The following is an 18,224-nucleotide window of genomic DNA, read 5'->3' as shown; positions in this document are numbered from 1 at the left end:
AGTTCTGAGTCCTTTGAGCTTCCTCCTGTGGGCAAACCCTCCAGCAGTTGTTGACTGGGGTCCCACTGGAGTAACTCCTCTGTGCCCTCTGTCCTGTCTGTGATCCTTTTTTAGTTTCCTGAGATCGGAGCAGGTAACGCTCCAGGTGTGTGTACCTGTTCATCTGTGTGTACCTGTATTTATTTGTAGAGCACCACTCATCCAACCTCAGATTACTGAGCAGTTGCCGAAGGGTACCCAGTGGTACAGCTCTCTTACAGCCCTCTGTTCCCATCATCCCTTATCCTCTTGGCACCAAAACAACCTCTCTGGAAACTCACGAGTCCAAGGCTGCCTTCACCATAGTGGGGCTAACGTGGCTTCCCATGCAGGAGCCCCTTCTGAGCTCTTTCCTAGCCTGGAATAGCTCAAGAACACAGCTGATGGGATGGAGCTTGATTTCCTGCACAGGTGATAGCTTGGGGCAATCTGATCTTCATTTGGGCTGCCAGGAATCCCTCTGGGAATCCCTAGTAATGCTGCCATGTTCTGCTTGAGGGGACTGAGATGCTGTTGTGTTCATTTACAGGAAGGAATGCCAGCATCTGTATTCTTATAAATGGCTGTTTTACACAGATTTTATTGCAAGCCTGTAGGCAGGAGCTTGGTGGATTATGAGTTTGCCCATGTTGAAGTGAATTTCACTAATGAAATGACCTGATCTACCAGGTAAGCGTGAGATCTGGCCCTGCTAGGTGTAGAAGACCCAGTTGCAAGGGGAGGTATATGAAAGGCTAGGTTCACAACATGACCCTGTTGTTTGGCAGTCTGACTGCTCCCTGCTCCCACAGCTGCCCAGAGGCGGATGGAAAAGCCATGGAAAAGCCATGGAAAAGCCGTGGTTCACACAGGCTCCGGGCACTGCCCAGCGACACTTGGACATCCCCAAAGGCACAAACAGTGGCACCTCGGTTCTCTTTCCTCAGTCCAGCAACCATCTGTTTTTAACCTTTAATGGTCAATTATATTCCTTCCAGATGTTTTTTTCCCCAGGAGGCATTGAAGGCCAACAGGTAAGGTCGATTTGGAGAGCAAGTTCAAGTCTACTGTTGCAATATGACTGTGTTTGTTGCAGCTGTCCTCACGCACGCTCTAAGACTTCTCTGCCAGGATCAGTCTGACTAACAAGTCAGATTTTCTTTATAATCCCTGAAAAGATGTAGTCAGAGCAGTAATTACTACAAGGAGACCAGCTTTGAAGTCTTTGGACTTTTGCTTATCAGCCTGGCAGTGCTGAAGTGTAGAGAGTCTGTCTGTGTTCTGTCTCCTTCCCCATTTCTGGAGTGACAGGGTGACTGTTGTGACTTAGCATTTGAAAACCAAGCTTGGTGACTGCAAGAGTGATGAAGTTCTGTGACACGTGATGTGAGCTCTCTGTGCACTCTTCATTTGTTACATGTTTGTCTGTTTGAAGACACCAGCCCCAGAGTGGTGTCTGTCACTCTGTGGGTGACAAGAGAGCACGAGTGTCATTGCACCTCTTGTGAGGAAGCTGCCAAGGCAGGATGGAGTGGGGAAGGCTGATCTGCCCTTGTAATGCTCCCTGTGTTCTGGCAGGCCATGACCTTCAGGATTCCTGCGGGACTCTGGATGGTGACTTTGACTTGAACTGGGAAGCAGAAAAGGAACTTGAAGCCATGGCATGTGACGGAGAAGACTTTATTCCACCAAAAATAATGGTGAGAGTTTCCAGCTCATGCTCTGCCTGTCCTTTCAGTGCTGCTAAGTTCAGGATCTTCATGGGAAGTGTGTGTGTGCACAGCCTCAGGTGTCTGTGAGACACTCAGAGATGAACCAAGACATGACATGGGTTCAGATCTGTTATTGCTGGGGGTAGTGCATTGAAAGAAAACTAGAAGGAGGGATCTGTAGTCTAAATCAGAGCAGGACTGACACCAGCACAGAACCAAGTCAGTCTGAGGCTTGTTACCCTGAAAATAGAGACCTAAGCACAACTGCCAGCTCTGCTCCCACAGTGAGGAGCTGAGGGGCCTGGAATCACAGCAGAGTTCTGGCTCTGGTGCTGCTGGAGCCAGCTGAGGCTTCAGCCAGAGTTGTCAGGCACTGTCTGGCACCTGCAGCCCTGTGCCTGCTGTGCCTGGTGCAGGGCAAGCCCTTGGCTGGACCCTGTGCAGATCCCAGCAGACACTGAACACTCCCTACAGCCAGAAGGAGGTTTTGCAGGAGTGATCCTCACTGGGATACAGTCGTCCATGGTGGTGCTTTTGCTGCTCCATCCTCTGTGCACCCCAGTCTCCCCTTTCCAGCCTGTTCTGGCCCCAGTGCAGCCTGAGGGCAGAGCTGTATGCTCCTGTGACACTCAGAGGCACTCTGCAGGCCTGGGGTTGCTCTGGGCTGGAAACCTTCCACTGGGATGTGGATAGACTGGGTTAGCTGCCACCTCGAGTCACACCTGAGACCAGCTGAACAGGGCACTATTTTATGGCCTTTGTGCTTCTGTCCAGACTCTACTGCCTTCTCCTCATGCTGTTGCACCTTTTTTCCCCTTTGCAGCTCATTTCTTCCAAGGTGCCCAAAGCAGAGTATGTCCCAACAATTATCCGCAGGGACGACCCCTCCATCATCCCCATCCTCTATGTAAGTAAATCAGTTCTGCTGTGGATGAGAACACGAGTTAGACAGACACTTTTTTCTTTGCCTAGTTCCTGTTAGGATGACTCCAAAATGCTGATGTGATGTGGAGAAGCTGTCAGGAAGGGACTGGGGGTGTGTTGAACCCAGCTTTGGGGTCTGGGGTAACTTTGTGGGGGCTCAGGTCCAGGTGCAACAGTCAAGTGGGGTGAAAATGGCACACGTGGGCTCTGGGCTCTGCAGACCCAGCCAAGCTGCGTGGGAGGATTATCAAGGGAAGGCAGGGCAGGCATTGCCAGGCTTAGGGCTCCTCCTTATGCTCATCCTTGGGATAAGCAGCACTCAGAGCTCAGCAGTGAACCAGCGACCCCATCTCCCCGCGGGTAGGGGGGCATCCCTGTCAGTCATTCATTTAACTCTGACTTTTCCCTGCGAGTCTGGCCTGAGCAGGTGTCTGAAACAGCAGTGAGGAGTCACGGGTTTCTTTTTTAATCACTTTATTTGCAAGGGAAGGTGGGACTGGGAGCCATCACTGTCAGCGTGCAGCAGGCAGTGCTGCTGGGGTTTAGCCTTGCTGCTCTTGTCTCTCTTCCTTGGAGGGTTGTTCTGTGGTCCTGATGACCCTGCTGTGGCAGAGGCAGCTGTGTTGGGAGTGCAGCTGTTTGTCAGCCAGCTTGGACAGGGGTAAAGCCAGAGACTGGCTGCAAAACAAGGGCAAACAGGCATTGCTGATGTTGACTGCATCTGAGGGACAGTCTGTGCTTTGGATGTGTCTGCAGGCTTCAGCTTCAAGCCTTTGGGTGGATTTAATCTTCATGGCCCGTTCTGTCTTCAGGCTCTGTGCTGAAATGTGATTTCGGGTGGGGGTTACTGCTGCTGTGACCAGCAGCCATCAGTTGCTGTAAATGTGCTCTTAAAGCATCCTTGGAATGGGATTGTGTGATTGTTAGGGAGCTGGTGGAGTGACAGTGAACCTTTAGATGTCTTTTGTCTTGGTTTCCAGGACCATGAACACGCCACCTTTGATGACATCCTGGGTACGTGAGTGTTGCCTCCTTTTCTTACCTCCTGCCCATTGCAAACGTAACCATCAGTATTTAAGTCACTCAGCTGCCCTGTGCTTCAGCTGCCACTCACAGAGGTGTTTTTGTCACCCCAGTGACCCCTGACAGTCAGTTGGCTGCTCTTGGATGTGCTGCTGTAATAAACATTCACTTCTGTGGCCTGTTTTCTGTGCTAAACTCATGCTTTGTGGCAGGGAAACTGAGGCATGGGGCAGCAGGTGCCTGTTCATTGTACCTGTGGTGGGGAGTGGGAGCAGTGACAGAGGGCCAGGAGGGCTGGGGCTGCTCTGGAGCTGTGGTCACCATAGAGCAGTGTCTGGTGCTGTTCATCCCTTCTCTGCCCTGTCACCTGCTGACATTGCCTGCTCCCACAGCATCCTTGGTACTGAGCACCCCTGCCAGCTCAGCTTCCTGCCCTCAGGACTAAGTGTAAAGAAATAAAATTAATTTTGAGCTTTGTCCATGGTTCATCTTTTCCAACACCTTTTGTTTGGTTGGGTTTTTTTGCAGAGGAAATAGAGAAGAAATTGAACATTTATCGGAAAGGCTGCAAAATCTGGAAGATGCTGATATTTTGCCAGGTACATGAAAGTTGTTAAACACTTTGGTGATTTGTTACAAATGTGTTGTTTTCTGTGGGAAAAGTGACTTAGAGGAACCAATATTCCAAAGTCATCATCCATTAAAGTCGCTGCCAAGGCACAGCTTTCACTTCCCATTTCCCAGCCATGGAGCAGTCTCAAGTTGCTGTGACAGCAGGAATCAAATCTGATTTAGCGAGGCCAAGTCAAGAGCTGGGCTGATTTGCTCAAGGAGCCCCAGACAAACCAGCATCAGCACTGTCCTAGAAAGGATCCCAGAGACAGGAACAAGCACTTGCAGTGTCATAGTTACGGTTTCCATCCAGCCTCGGTGTGACAGTGACGGTGGCGTGTGTTGTGGGCCAGTCTGGCAGGTGGCTCAGGTGGGAGCTGGAGACCAGAGGATGCAGGAGAAGGGTCAGGCTGGAGCTGTGGCTGGGGCAGTCCAGGCCCTGCTGGACTGGGGCTTGCTGGGGATTTCCTTCCCAAGTTTGCTGTTCCTCATGGTGGTCAGCTGTGGACTTTCCCAGCAGCTGTGCCATGGGAAGTGAGGGAGGTGACCTGACTTAACTCCCTCCACGTGCCCAGTGCTGCAGAGGAGCAGCTTTGCTGCACCCTGACCTGGGGATTGTGACTTCTAATGTTCCTGGTGTTGTGTCAGTCTGTTCATGCCTCCTGCTGCCCTAGTCCAGTTCCTCTGCAGTGCCAGCCCTGGCCTGCGGTCCCTGCTGTGCTCAGCTTCTCCTCTGCCCACCCCCAGCATCCCCAAGTGACAGGGACTTTCTTGTCTTCCCTATTACTCTTCAGCCACCCACAATGGCGTTTTTAATCTATTATTGTGCCTTTCTAGAGTGATGTGGGCACGGAACAGCAAATCCCAGAGAATCCAGCCCCCAGCACACTGCCCGTGTGTGGATTCCCTGAGCGTGTCCGCAGTGCAGGGCTGCCCTGCTCCCTTGTGCCACTTCTGGGAATGGCTGGGCAGGACAGGAAACGCATCCAGGGTTTGTTTCCTCGGGGCCTGTGCAAAGGGGTTTCCATCTGTGTCTGTCTCTTGCAGGGAGGCCCCGGGCACTTATACTTGTTAAAGAACAAAGTCGCCACTTTCGCCAAAGTGGAGAAGGAGGAAGATCTGATCCTGTGAGTGGCTGTGTTGTCTTCTGGGCTTGCATGGTGTTTCTCTGCTGGATTTGCTCAATGTTTGTGGGACATGGTGGAGCAGGAGAAGTAAAGGGAGCTGGGGTGGCTTGGTCAGGGGATGAGGAGGCTGAGGAGGCACTGAATAGCATCTGACAGCTCACTCAGGGGTGACAGCAACGGTGGCAGAGCTGAGCTCATCCCTGGAGTGCTGCAGCCCTGTCCCCAGGAGATTTACACTTCTATCTGCTTAGTGTCTCTGTGGATAGAGACTGTCAAAAAAGGAGGAAAAAAAATATATTCCTTCTACTAAAAACAACTCTGCTGACCAGAAATGAGAACATGCACCTCAAGCCTCTGGTGCTGTGATACCATTGTAAAGCTGGCGACTGTGGCAGAAATCCAGGGTGTTCCCCCACAGCTGACTCTGGCCAGGGGGAAATGGAATTTGTTTCTGCAAAGCCTGCTCAAAGTCCAGCCTGTTACTGAGGAGGCTTTTCACTAACATGCTTTTCACTTCAGCAGGGAGAGCTGAGCAATTTTGCTGCTCCTTGCAGAGAGTAAAGCTTTGACTGTTTTGCTGCCTACTCGCTTGTGCTGGCTCAAACTTGCTTGGCTAACAGAGCCTGGCTGTGGGGGAGAGGATGTACACCAACCTGTTCCTACACAACTTTTTGTTGGCATGAGAACTGAGTATTAAAATTAACATCTGCTCAGCAATCTCATGCCCTGGCATAAACACTGGCTGTGGAATTCTCCAGCACGTGTGCATATCCACGATTCTGAGCGCATCCCAGCCATAGCTGCTCCCAAGCTGATAAATCAGGGATCTGCAGAAAGTTGTGAACACACAGCTGAAAGTTTGGGAGCTTGGAAGTGAATGTCTCCATCCAGCTGGTGTGTTCTGGGAGGCAGTGCGGAGGAAAGCTGAGGCTGTAGTCTGGTTGGAGCACCCATGGAGGGATTTCTGGGCTTTAGAGCCCCCTAAAGTTGCTCCAGCCCTCTGCCCAGGAAGGGGGTCGTGTTTCACATCCCTCGGGCACCAAGTCCCTGGTCACAGTCACTACACGTCAAGGGGGGGTGGCTGGGAGCAGCACCAAGCACGGGCTGACATGGAGCTGCCTGGGCTGTATTGTCTCACTCAGAACAATCTCTCCAGCTGTTCCCTGCTGATTTCATGCCCTGGAAATGAACCAGTGCACTGATAACCCTCGTGTTCAGAAAGGGCAGTTGTTGATAGAAATGGGAGAGAGGAAGCTGGAGGGGATGCTTGGTGAAACTGTCACTCCAGAAGCACTCCTGGGGGACTTTACTCCCTTCTCCTCACCTTGGAGCTCCCTTGGCTCGATGGACTGTTCCTCCTTCTCTGCCACATGACTTGGACCTGCTCCTCAGGCCCTGGCTCTGCCCCTGTTATTCCTTATCTGGGATCCAGTGGCTCTTCCTGAGCAGTTTCCTGCCCAGGACACAAACCTTGGGCCCCGTGTGAGTGCTGTGTGCACACATCCTTGACATTAATCATGCTTATGAGGAGAGATTTCTTTTTTTTTTAATGATGTGTTCTGCTTTTTCCAGCTTCTGGAAGAGGTTGAGCCGGCTGATGAGTAAAGTCAATCCTGAACCAAATATCATCCACATCATGGGCTGCTATGTTCTTGGAAACCCCAATGGGGAGAAGGTAGGAGCTTGTGGGTCACCCCTGGAATGTCTGCTGGGCCCAGGTATGCCAGAGTCACACTGGGAGCTCTAAACCTGCTTCTTCTGCTGCTGGGAATGTCCTGTCCTGTGGGAGCTGTGAGTGGGAGAACCCTCTGGACTGTGGGGCCGGGAGGAAAGATTAGTGATGTGCAGGACAAATAACTGAACCTTTGAGGAGAGCAGTTGTTCAAAGCACTTGGTTTATTTATTTACTGGTGAGATAGATGTTTTAAAGGACATGGGTGGAAGGTTTTCCAGAACAAAGATGGGCAATGCTTTGCTCAGGAGTCAGAACTGTTTTCAGCTGTTAACTGATATGTTTTCCTTTCAGCTATTTCAGAATCTGAAAAACTTAATGAATCCTTATAGGGTTGCCTTTGAGTCTCCACTTGAACTATCAGCTCAAGGTAATTTATTTCCTGTACAAAGACACACACACACACACACCTTGCTAACCAGTCTGCCTCCTTTGGGGGGCATCTTCATGAAAAAGCAGTTTTGACTCCCTTAATTCCTGCCATGGTCTTTGTTTTGCTTGTAACAACCTTGTGTAGTTCAGCTGCTGCCCCTGGCTTTCCCCTTGCAATTCCTGCATATGTTCAAATTTCAGCTGCCATGTTTGTTGTGCCTGAGGCCTCTCCCAGGATCCTGGCAATGCAAAGGAGACAACTTTCCAGGCTGAGTGTAGGAGAATGCATCATTATTAGGGCATGGGGAGTCTGTGGGGAAAATGCACATGGAGCAGAACCTTTTCTGTAGCCAGGTGTGCTGGGGTCTCTTCTCCAGAGCTGAAACCACTGGCACCAAGCGAATTGTGTCAGTCAGCAACTGGGATATGGGCCATCAGAACCATTCTACAGCTCAGTCTGCTGGCCCTTTTCCCTTTTTTTTTTTCCCTGTAGCTCAAGATATTTCAAGGAGCTACAGGATTTTTCCTGTTCACTGGTCAATGTCAGTAATTCACAGTGCATTTTCACAAGTGACAGATTCTGAATTTGCCCATGTTGTTTTATCTTTGCTGTAGTTCTTGGCCAATAAAACCATGCTGGATTCTCCTGTAGGCACTTCTCTGCTGCCACAGCTCTGGTCTCAGCACTGATGAGTTTTTCTTACCTCCCTTCAGCCTCAGGAATGTGCAGGAGTTGAGCACATTGGTGCTCAACAGTGCAGAGCTCACAGAATCACCGAGTTCATAGAATCACAGAGTCACAGACTGGTTTGGGTTGGAAGGGACCTTAAGGATCCCCCAGTTCCAGCCCGTCCATGGGCAGGGACACCTCCCTCCAGCCCAGGCTGTTCAGTTCCCTGTGCATGACCAGTTCAGCTGCACACGGTGCCTGCACAGGTCCCAGAGCAAACATGCTTGGATGTGTCCAGGAGCAGCTTGCAGGGAAATTCCTGGGTCTGTGGGCAGCTCAGCAGGCCAGGCAGTGGGTTCTGTGTGCAGGCATTAGAGCAGCTGAGCTTTCAGGAGGCTGGGCTGAAGAATACGTCTGAATTTATCCCCTTGATCAGTCTGGGACGTACTAAGAGTGTACCCTTGTAATCCTTTGCAAAGTCATCTAAAACTAATCTTAATCAGGCCTCACAAGTGAAAATCCCCTCCTTGAGCCATGTCTGAGTGCAGGGTTGCTTGCCCTTGTGTTTTCAAATGCACCTCCTGGCTGCCAGTGAGACCCCCTTCAGTCAGAGGGGCTGGGGGGCACAGCTGGCACTGGTGTGTGCTGTGAGCTCGTTGCTGAGAGCACAGACAGGAGCAGGACAGGGTTGGCCTAGTCATTTAAAAGAATAGGTATTTTTAAATTTGAATTTTCAGTGTTAATTATTTTTAGTGTTTCTTTACAAGGAGTTAACTCTTGGTTTACAGCCTCTGAAGTCCCTGTGCCTCATGCAGGCTGTGGCTGATCATCTCCAGCCCCCAGCTTCCCCCAGTCCTCAGAGCAGAGAGGTCAAAGTCTGGAGACAGACGCTGCGCTCAGTTCCTGCCCCTGGGGACAAACCCTGCCAAGGGATTACAGGGAGCTGTTCATGGTTGAGGAGATCTCAAAGGACGTTTGGTTCTCACGGGCCCCTCCACGTGCGCAGTGTCAGCGTTTGCCATGGATGGGTCCCTGTGCCCACGGCGGGGCTGCGGGTTTGTGCTGCTGTGTTCTGTCACCTCTCCCCCGTGCTCCTTTCAGGGTGTGACCCCTCTGCCTCGTTTCACTTCTAGGTAAGCAAATGATTGAGACTTACTTTGACTTCCGCCTTTACCGCCTCTGGAAGACCCGCCAGCACTCCAAACTGTTGGATTACGATGACATTTTATGAGCTGGAGAAGACTTTGCAAGAGGAAGCTCATCACCAGTGTCCAAGAAGTCATGCTTTATTGCAGAGAGACTTTTTTATTGGCACGGGGAGCCCTTCACAGCCCTACGGGAGGCAGCAGTGCTAAAGGGAGGGAAGGAGGAGCCCTCGGAAGTGTCGGCAGGAAAAGTCTCCTGGGCCAAGAGAGACTGGAGGGAAGGGGGTGACAGTGACACCTCGCTGGCCTCAGTCCGAGCCGTGGGGCCTCAGGAGGAGCTGTGTGAAACGAGGACAGGATGGAGTTCCTGGCAGAACTGAGCTGTTTTGGGTCAGAATGGGCCAGATTTGATTCCAGGTCCTTTTAAAGACTTTTGAAGCTCAGGTTTTCTTACAAAAAAAACACAAACCCAATTAACCCATGCACTACAGTGAAGAAGTCACCAGAGCACAGAGGAAGCAGGGGGTTGTCCTGGTGGGACTTTCTGTGCTGGGAGTCCTGGAGAGCAAGGACTGCTACACCTACTCCTGCAAGCTTAGAGCAAGATGATCCCGTTTCCATGTGAATATATACTGGGATATAGAATTGAAATCTTCTTTTTTGTTTGTTTGTTTTGTTTAATAGAAAATAAGTGCAATTTTTATAGCGAGGGAGGGGGTAAAATCTCTCCTGATATTTAATTAGTTAAAAATAACACACCATAACCAATAGATGAGGTATTTTTGGTCTGCTTGAAAATATATTCAGAATGGTAATATATCTTCTGTAGACATATTTAATCACCAGCAAACATGGTTTTAACATAAGTTAGCAGACCCTGCATGTCTGCTGCATTGGTTTGGTTCCTTTCAGAGTAGCTGTGCTGCACTACCTGTACGTGCTCTCACGAATGTGTAGTTCTCCAGTTAGCCACAACTTCATTACTTTCTATTTTGCTGCTTGCAAAACTATGGAACTTTAGTTTTGCTGAAATACTTTAGGTTAGAAACGCGGGACCTGGCTGGGAAGCCTCCGTCAGGCTCGCTTTGGTATAAAAATGAATTAGAAATTAATAGCCATGGTAATTAATTGTTCATGCCAGTGTTTTGCTGTGTGTTGGGAGAGGAGCTCTCTTCCTGTGTGGAGACCCCTCCGAGGGGGCTGAGCACTGAGGCATTTGGGAGAAATGCTTCTGGAGGGACACAGCACAGGCTTGGAGCATGAGTTTGACTCTTCTCTGTTCACTTGATTGCCAGTTGTTTGTGCATAACCCAGCCCTTTTCCCCTGACCTGTTTCTTGTCTGAGCTGCTCACCCCTTCCTGTGTAGGACAGAGAAAACCCCAAGCTCTGTCAGAGCAGCCTGAGAGCACAGGTCTGTACTTGATATTTGATGGTACCTTTTGGAATATCTATTTTTGTTTGGTTAGGTAAGGGGGTGCTTTTTCAGCTTTGGGAATGGGGCTTTTTTCACATTCTGCTGTCCTTTCAGGGGACAAATAGTACTTAGAGTCTGTGTAGGTCACTGGCAATTCTGGGAGGTGACACGAGTTATTTCTTGTATAAGCAAAGGAAGTAACAGGGAAGGATTACCTTATTTTCCTGATTTCCTGGTATCTCAGATTTGTTGATTGTGAAGTGAAGGAAAATACATGTACAAATCTTCTTTTAACTACTTACAAAGAGAACTTGGTGTTCTGATCTGTAGAGTCCTTCTTCCCCTGTGCCATACCTGTGATTGTGATTTTGGGGAGAACTGACTAGAACTGCTGAACCCTTTACATTTAGAGCAGTTTTATAGCAAAACTTTTGAAGAAATAATGTATATACAGTAAGGAGAGGAATGGGTGGAGAGAGGTAGTTTAAAGTCACTGAAAGCCACACTGACAGGTGTGGGCTGTTGCCTCCCTCAGGCTGGGAGCTTTGGTAGCCACGTCTCATCCCTGGACTCAGTCGGGTTTGCCAGACTTACAGTGAAGGGGAGAACAGGCTCCAGTCTGTAGCTTTTGGAAGAAAATGCCAGATATAAAGGAAAAAGAACCCCAAACTTATGCCAATTACTGTTTAACATTGGAGCTTCCACCAGCTCTGCGGTGAGAGGTGGGAGCCAGAGGTGCACTGAAAGCACAAAGTCATGTTATCTGGAGAAGGAAATGGTTGTGGGAGGATTAAAATGCTGACACAAAACTCTCTCCCTTTCTGACCCTTTTACCTCCTAACTGGAGACAGGCAAACTGTTCTTCCTTTCTCAAATCCCAATTCAGTGAACTTGGTAGCATGAATGTAGCATTGTGCAACTATTGAAAATCTTATTTAACCCCCAAAGGGCCCATTTATGTATCCACTTGAGTGATTTCTCTGTAGAATTGTTGTATATCCTCACTGACCACTTGTAGTACTTGGGGTGCAAAGTAGAAGGTAGATTGTGCGGTAATTTCTGTGTTGGAATGGACACTATGGACCGTTCTCCTGGTGCAGTTTATGGGATATGACAACTGATGAATGCATTTCCCTCCAAAGATCTATATTCCTCATAGCTTGTGATGTTTATGACATGAACATGTTTTTTCCTTTGTAGCATTCATATGCCTAAAGAGATGAAATTCTCTCAGAGCTGTGACTGGAATAGAGTTGTGATGTTTGATGTCCTGTGTGCAGCAGCGTCCTTGGAGTTAACCACTGGTGACAGAGGAAAACACTTTTATTCCCCTTTTTCACTGGTGGAGTTTTTCAGGTGGCTGCTGGGAAAGGAAGACATTAGCAGAGGCAAATAAAAATTGTTATTATTTAAACTTTAGAGGTAAAAATGGAGCCTGGAACTTCCTCAGTGAGACCAGCCTGTAAAGGATGAGCCCAGCGTGGTCCCAGCCAGGACAGCTCCAAGGCCCCGTGTGTTCCTCACCCCCTGTGCTCCTGCAGCATCCCCTGGAGGTTCTGGGACTCCCTCAGTGCCCTGCCCGGGGCAGCTGTGCCTGCTGGGCACACGGGACAATCTGCCGTTCCACTCCTACCTGTTCCCTCAGCTCTCAGCACCCTGCTCTCGGGGTGTGTCTGAAACCAGTTCTCTCCTGTGCCGCCGGCAGCTCCGTGTGCCTGGGCTGGGTGAGGGGTGAGCAAAGAGCAGCTCCATCCTCACTGCCCTGTCCCAGCAGGGAGCTGCTGCTGCTCTGTGCTCTGCACACCTGCTTCACTTGAAGAGAAGCAGATTAAGCCCAGATGGCTGAGCTGGGTGCCAGCCCTGGCTGTTCACCAGCTGTGGCTGGAGTTTGTGCTGCCCTTGCCAGAGGCAGAGTTGGATGTGACCCTCAGCCCGTGCCTGGGTAAATGTGTTGTCACACCTGTTAAATGTGATAAATGTGTTATGGCCCGGGCTGGCAGTGTCACCTCCAGGAGAGGAGGGTGGCAGGAAGGGCCTCAGCTGTCCCAGCCCTGCTCCTCAGCCTGGCTCAGTGCTGGCAGTGCCCAAGGGTGTTCTCTGGTGCCTGCAGGGAACATTCACTCAGCTGGAGAGGCCTGGGGGATCACAAGCTCTGTGGATGTGGCACTTTCAGAGAGGCTTTTCTCTTTTCCTCTTGTTTGGCTGGGAAGGAAAGGAAAGAAGAAAATTCAAGTTACCCATGGGATATAGAAATAGGTAGAAACAGATAAAGCTTTTTGCACCTCTGCTCATGCTGCAGCCACCAGCTTCCTTTGCAGCTGACCTCCAGGCCTGGGGTGGGAAACACGAATTCCCAGATAATCCCTTCCTGTGTTAAAAAAAAAAAAAAAAAAATGCAGAAAAATCCTTGTAGCTCCAGCAAAACATCTGACTGCAAAAGGTACCTAGCCAGCTCATCCTGCCTGTGTGAGGACTCTGCTGTGGGATCCCACCTGCTCCCACCTCTGGAGCCACCAGAGCCAGTGGAGGGGCTTGGCCTCTGTGCAGGAAACTCCAGGAAGGAATTTATTCTTCATTCCTCAGCCTGGACTTGCTGCCTGCAGCTCAGCACAGGGTTCCTGCTTCCAGTGGTGTGTCCATGTGCTCCCGTGTCCTCACCCCCATGCTCTGTCCCCGGCTCTGGGGGGATGTTCCCTGTGCAGGGAAGTGTGAGCTGGGATGTGGTGTCCGGCTGCGTGAGCACCGCTCGGGATCCTGGCACAGACCCACCCCACAAACAGCTCCTGCTGCTCCTGCCGTGCTGACCTGTGCCCGGCAGTTCCTGTTCCCAGGCTCTGCTGGCAGGGCTGCTCGGCACCCTCAGCAGCACAAGTGGGGTTGGCTGAAGGAATGGAAAATGCTGGTTATAAACAGCCAGCCTGGCAGGATCTGGGAGTGGGAGCATGTCCTTAATCCCGGCCCCATTCTTAACCCCAGTGGAGGTGGAATGCCAGGCTCGCTCTGCTCTCTTGGTCTAAATGTAAACATTCAGCCCCTCACAAGCTGGTTTGAGTCACACTTGGATATTATTCATGTCTTAGTCCAGGATAAGATATGTTATTGTATGAGTGAGAAAATCCTTCCAGGGCCCTTCTAGTTGGCACCTGCTGGCAGAACCCTCCACCAGGGATGTGCTGGGCCATGCCCTCCTTCCCAGGGAACCGGCCCCCGCTGCCAGGTGGGCTCAGGTAAAGCTTAGCTCAAGTCAAGCTGAGTTGCTCTGTGCTCTGGGGTTTGCTGTGCCAGTCCCTGGAGCTAGGGACAGCCCTTCCTGAGGATCCCAGTGTCCTCCCAAGGGCTGTTGAGCGGTGATACCATTTTCCACATCATCCGTAAAGCCTTTGTGATCCTGTATTTTGTCCCACTGACTACAGCCTATCCCCTGGCTTTCTGCATCTTCCATGGAAGTGTTTTTTAATTCTCATTCTGGAAACACAAGCCAAAGTCAACTGGAAACTGTTACTGGCAAGTCAGCTTGATAATGATCTCCTCTGTGGGAGCTGAGGCAGTAAATGGGTGTTTTAATGGCCATGACCCTGATTGGGATCACTGTTATTCCCAGGTGATCCTGCTGTGTCATGGGCACAGTTAATGGTAAGATAACTTCTTGCTGGGGCAGTACATGATCTATCAAAGAGCACTAGGAACCAGCAGCAGCTTTGGTTCAGAAATAACTTCAGCCCAATTTACTGCCAGTCAATGTGAGAAATGTAAAGACTGAAAGGAATAAACATTGTGGACATTAAATGTAAAGAATCCATCTGAAGAGAAACTACATTGCTTTTTTCCATAAATGTTTAGTAAATATTAAAGAACTAATGCAACCTAATAAGTTTTTCACAGTATTGTATTGCTTTTAGAGTATCCATAAAAGTGACTTAGGGAAGGACAGATAAGACCCATCACAGGTGTTCCGAGAATAGGGATAATTACTCAGTTCTTTGGGCATTCCAAGCTTCCTTATCTCAGCATCCCAGTGGCCTGCTGATAATCACAGCAGGAGTGTCCTATAAACCTTTAGCAGGAGGAGCCTCTCCACCTGCACTGATGAGCTGAGAGAGACCCCCAAGCACCTGGTGCAAGCCAGGTGCTGCTCCTGTGTCTCCAGGTGCTGGTCCCATGTCCTGGGGTGGCCCCTGCTGTGCTTTTCCCCCTCTCTACAGCCTCACCCCCGGGCACAGCCCCTGCCCTGCTCCCCACTCTCCTCCCAGAGCTGCAGGGATGTGTTGGGTTGTACCTGGGGAATGTTTCTCACCTGGGTGACTGAGTTGCTGCTGAGGCTGTGGACTGCTCACTGGACCAGGGACTGGTCAGTGCCACCATCCCCTGGTCTCTGGTTCAGGACCAGCTCAGATGCACATTGGGTGGATTCAAAAAGCTTGAGTGAAAAGTGGGGGGGTTATGAGATAATTGGCTTCTAATTTGTATTTTTAGTGCTAATTCTCCATTGCAATAATACAGACCCACCTACAAGGTGCTGTAAAGGTGGAGCTGGTGCAGAGCTGGGAATTCAAGGACAGGAATCTTTGCCCTTACCTTTGGAATGCCCTAAAAACCTCAGAGATAAACACAGACAAGTGAGGCCCCTGAGCAGGGATCCTGCTCCTTGCTGTGCCCCTGTGCTTAGACCTGACTTTGCTGGGGGTTCAGGTGAGGGTGGCTGAAGGAACTGAGCGGGTTTGGTGTTCCCCATCCCAGGGAACCAGGCTGGAGTCATACCCAAACGTGCTGAACGGGCTGTAGCTTTTCTGCTGTGTATTTCCTGTTGTTCTTTAATAACACTATTCCTGGAACTGGGGTGACTTCAGTTGTGATACAAGCAACAACACAACCTTAGCTCTCAAGGGCTGGGAGCCAGCGCCCATTTGGGATCTTTTTCCTCCTTGAGTTCAGGCACCAGTTTTCATTTCCAGCTCCTTTTGCTTCTGCAGAGTGAGGGGACATCTGCAGCTGCCTGAAAAAAACCTCAGTGCCTGAGTAGCAAGGAGAAAAGGAAACTGTGACAATGGGTCTGGTAAATGTGGAGGAGGATAGGTTATGTCCAGTAATGCCCCTAAACTTTGAGGTTGAGCAAGTTTCTTTCACCTTTCACAGAAAAAGAAGCAATGCTATCAAAATAATGGGGGGAGCCCCAGACCACTTCAGTGGAACTGATCAGTTGACAAACCTTGTGAAGATAAACCACTCTGCTAATTCTGCCTCTGCTCTCTGTGGAGCTCAGAGGGAGCTGACAGCGTCCTGCTCCTTTCCCAAACCCAGCTCGAGTGCAGGGCAGCGTGGCTGCAGCCATCCGTGCTGGCTCCGCACAGACCTGCCCGGCACATCCTTGCTCTCCCGTCCCAGCAGGAAGCTGAAGGCACAGCAGGGCAATAAGGAGCTGGAAATGCTGGGCCCAAGACAGCCCCGGGAGCTGGAGAGCCCAACCGGGGACATGCCAGTGGAGAGTTTTGAAAACAAAGACTGCGCTCTCCCAGGCCTTGGTGGGCCCTGGAGCAGCAGGCTGGCTCCTTGGAAAAGCGAGAAGGAGGTTACAGTGACCCCAGCACCCTCGCTCTGGTTTCTGGCTGCTGCTGTCCAGGGCTGGGGCCAACCCTGCCTGACTCCGGAGCCCTCTGCCAACTCTGCTGCCTCGGCTTTCTCTGGGGCTCTGCTGCTTTGTGTGGGATAACCAGGCTTGAGTACACAAATGTTTCTAGGGCTAAAGACATGATTTAATAAAAAGAGACATTTCTGGGAAAGCTGGTTTTTTTTCTCATTTGTTTTTGTTGTTGTTGTCGTTCTTTGGCTGAGTTTATAAACCCAGGGAGTGGCACTTGGCAGATGCTGTGTGAGGGAAATTATGTGTGATGAACCTGTGGTGCAGGTGAGGGACCTACAGGCACTGGGCACCTCTGCATGGCAGCAGCTGAACACACAGGAGCAGAGCTCATGAGGGACAAGAGGCCCAGGTACAGCTAAAAGGGGAGGAAAACAAAAAAAGCAAAAAAAGCAAAAACCAAAAAATCCTGATAATTTAAACAAGGGACCATCTGGGAGCCACAAATCCAGTCATGGGGATAGGACAGGGATAGCTCAGAGTGATTCAGGTTCCAGCAGCACCTTTGGCTTAGTGAGCATGGGGTGCTAAGGAATTTAGAGCGCATTAGGGATTGTGCCTCTTCCTGGGAGGAAGGCTAATCCCTGAGCACCCTCCCAGACACAGAAACAGAGCCCTGGAGAAATCCAAGGGAGGTTAAAGGCCTGGTAATCCCCCTGGGGAAAGCAGACCGGCTCCAAAACAGCACGTCCCCAGGAGGGCAGAAGGCAATGAATGAATTCTGATAAACCGCTTTCTCTCCCACGGGCCTGTTGAGTGAACTGCCGAAGGGAGCAGCCCTGGCTTGAACTCCCACCTTCAATTTTCCCCTTATCTCCAACGCTGACAGTCACCTGCATGATCATCTTCTGATAGATGTGGTAACTGCAGCCCCTCAGCACAAAGAGAAACAGGCTGGACAGCTCTGTCATTTGAGCCATTTTTCTTCAGCCCTGGGATCTCAGCCTCCGTTTCTCCATCCTCCCCATTTGGGGATATTCTCCATGTGCCACCACCACAGTGAGGTGGGACGTGCCATATTCACCTCAGCTGTGTGACAGGTAACAGAAATCACCTTTAATCCCTTACCACCCACTGCATAGCCTTGTGGCACCACTGGTGCCTGGAGGGCGTGGTGCCCAGAATGATGGTCTTGATCCTTTATCCTTTATCCTGGAGCCATTCCATGTGTCCTGGTTTTAAATCAGCACCATGAGGTACAAAGTCAAATTTGCTGGAGAAGCCCAGTTACAAGGGATTACTTTTCCCTGTTGCTTCTTCCCTCTCCCTTGGTGCTCTGTTGCACCAAGTCGGTGATGGACACAGACTGCAGTGGGAGCTGTGCAAGGGCCTGAGCTTAAGGTGAAATCACACAGAGTCGCGCTGGGCCCTGCTCTCTCCCTGTCCCCTCGTGCCCTGGGTGTACCTGGGGCTGTTCCTCAGCCCCAGCCCCTGTCGTGCTGTATCTGCCTCCTCCTCCTGCAGCTCCGCAGCCGCATCAGCCGTGCCCCAGCTCTGCCTGTGCCCCACGGTGGCACTTTGCCATCACAGCCTCCCGGTGCTGGCCCCTGTCATCATCACACCTGGGTTTTGTGATCGAGCATTCCCTCTTGTGCCAAAATACGAGCGGGATTCCCGGGAGCCCCTTAGGACCAGCGCCGGGCACTCCGCCGGGGCTCCCCGCGGGTGTAAACACAGCGAGCCGGGGATTAGCTGCAGGGCGCTGCTTGCCGGCCAAGTCTCGCTGCCCAGCCCTTGACACTGTGGCACTGACTCAGCCGGGGCTTGGAGCAGTTCACAGGAATGATAGAAGGCTCTCAAATCCTGACTGGCAGGGGAGGGGATGAATAATGGTTGGAT

At 50.8% G+C, this 18,224-nt stretch overlaps 1 protein-coding gene across 5 annotated transcripts in view; it reads left to right on the top strand.

Annotated features, from left to right (window-relative positions):
- NSMF (NMDA receptor synaptonuclear signaling and neuronal migration factor) overlaps window positions 1-13,154 on the top strand; it is a 46,924-nt gene extending 33,770 nt beyond the window's left edge. For all 5 annotated transcript variants that reach the window (XM_068211517.1, XM_068211515.1, XM_068211518.1 and 2 more), the window contains 8 exons: window positions 1,597-1,718; window positions 2,554-2,637; window positions 3,635-3,668; window positions 4,206-4,276; window positions 5,337-5,416; window positions 6,989-7,091; window positions 7,443-7,518; window positions 9,324-13,154. In XM_068211517.1, the coding sequence (XP_068067618.1) occupies window positions 1,597-1,718; window positions 2,554-2,637; window positions 3,635-3,668; window positions 4,206-4,276; window positions 5,337-5,416; window positions 6,989-7,091; window positions 7,443-7,518; window positions 9,324-9,421 (668 nt within the window). In that variant the 3' untranslated portion in view covers window positions 9,422-13,154. The remainder of the gene's footprint in view (window positions 1-1,596; window positions 1,719-2,553; window positions 2,638-3,634; window positions 3,669-4,205; window positions 4,277-5,336; window positions 5,417-6,988; window positions 7,092-7,442; window positions 7,519-9,323) is intronic.
- The last annotated feature ends 5,070 nt before the right edge of the window (window positions 13,155-18,224 follow it).

This window comes from Anomalospiza imberbis, chromosome 21 (genome assembly GCF_031753505.1).
Source record: "Anomalospiza imberbis isolate Cuckoo-Finch-1a 21T00152 chromosome 21, ASM3175350v1, whole genome shotgun sequence".
Classification (NCBI taxonomy): domain Eukaryota; kingdom Metazoa; phylum Chordata; class Aves; order Passeriformes; family Viduidae; genus Anomalospiza; species Anomalospiza imberbis.
Note: the sequence above shows the minus strand (reverse complement) of the source record. Positions and strands in the feature narration are given on the sequence as shown.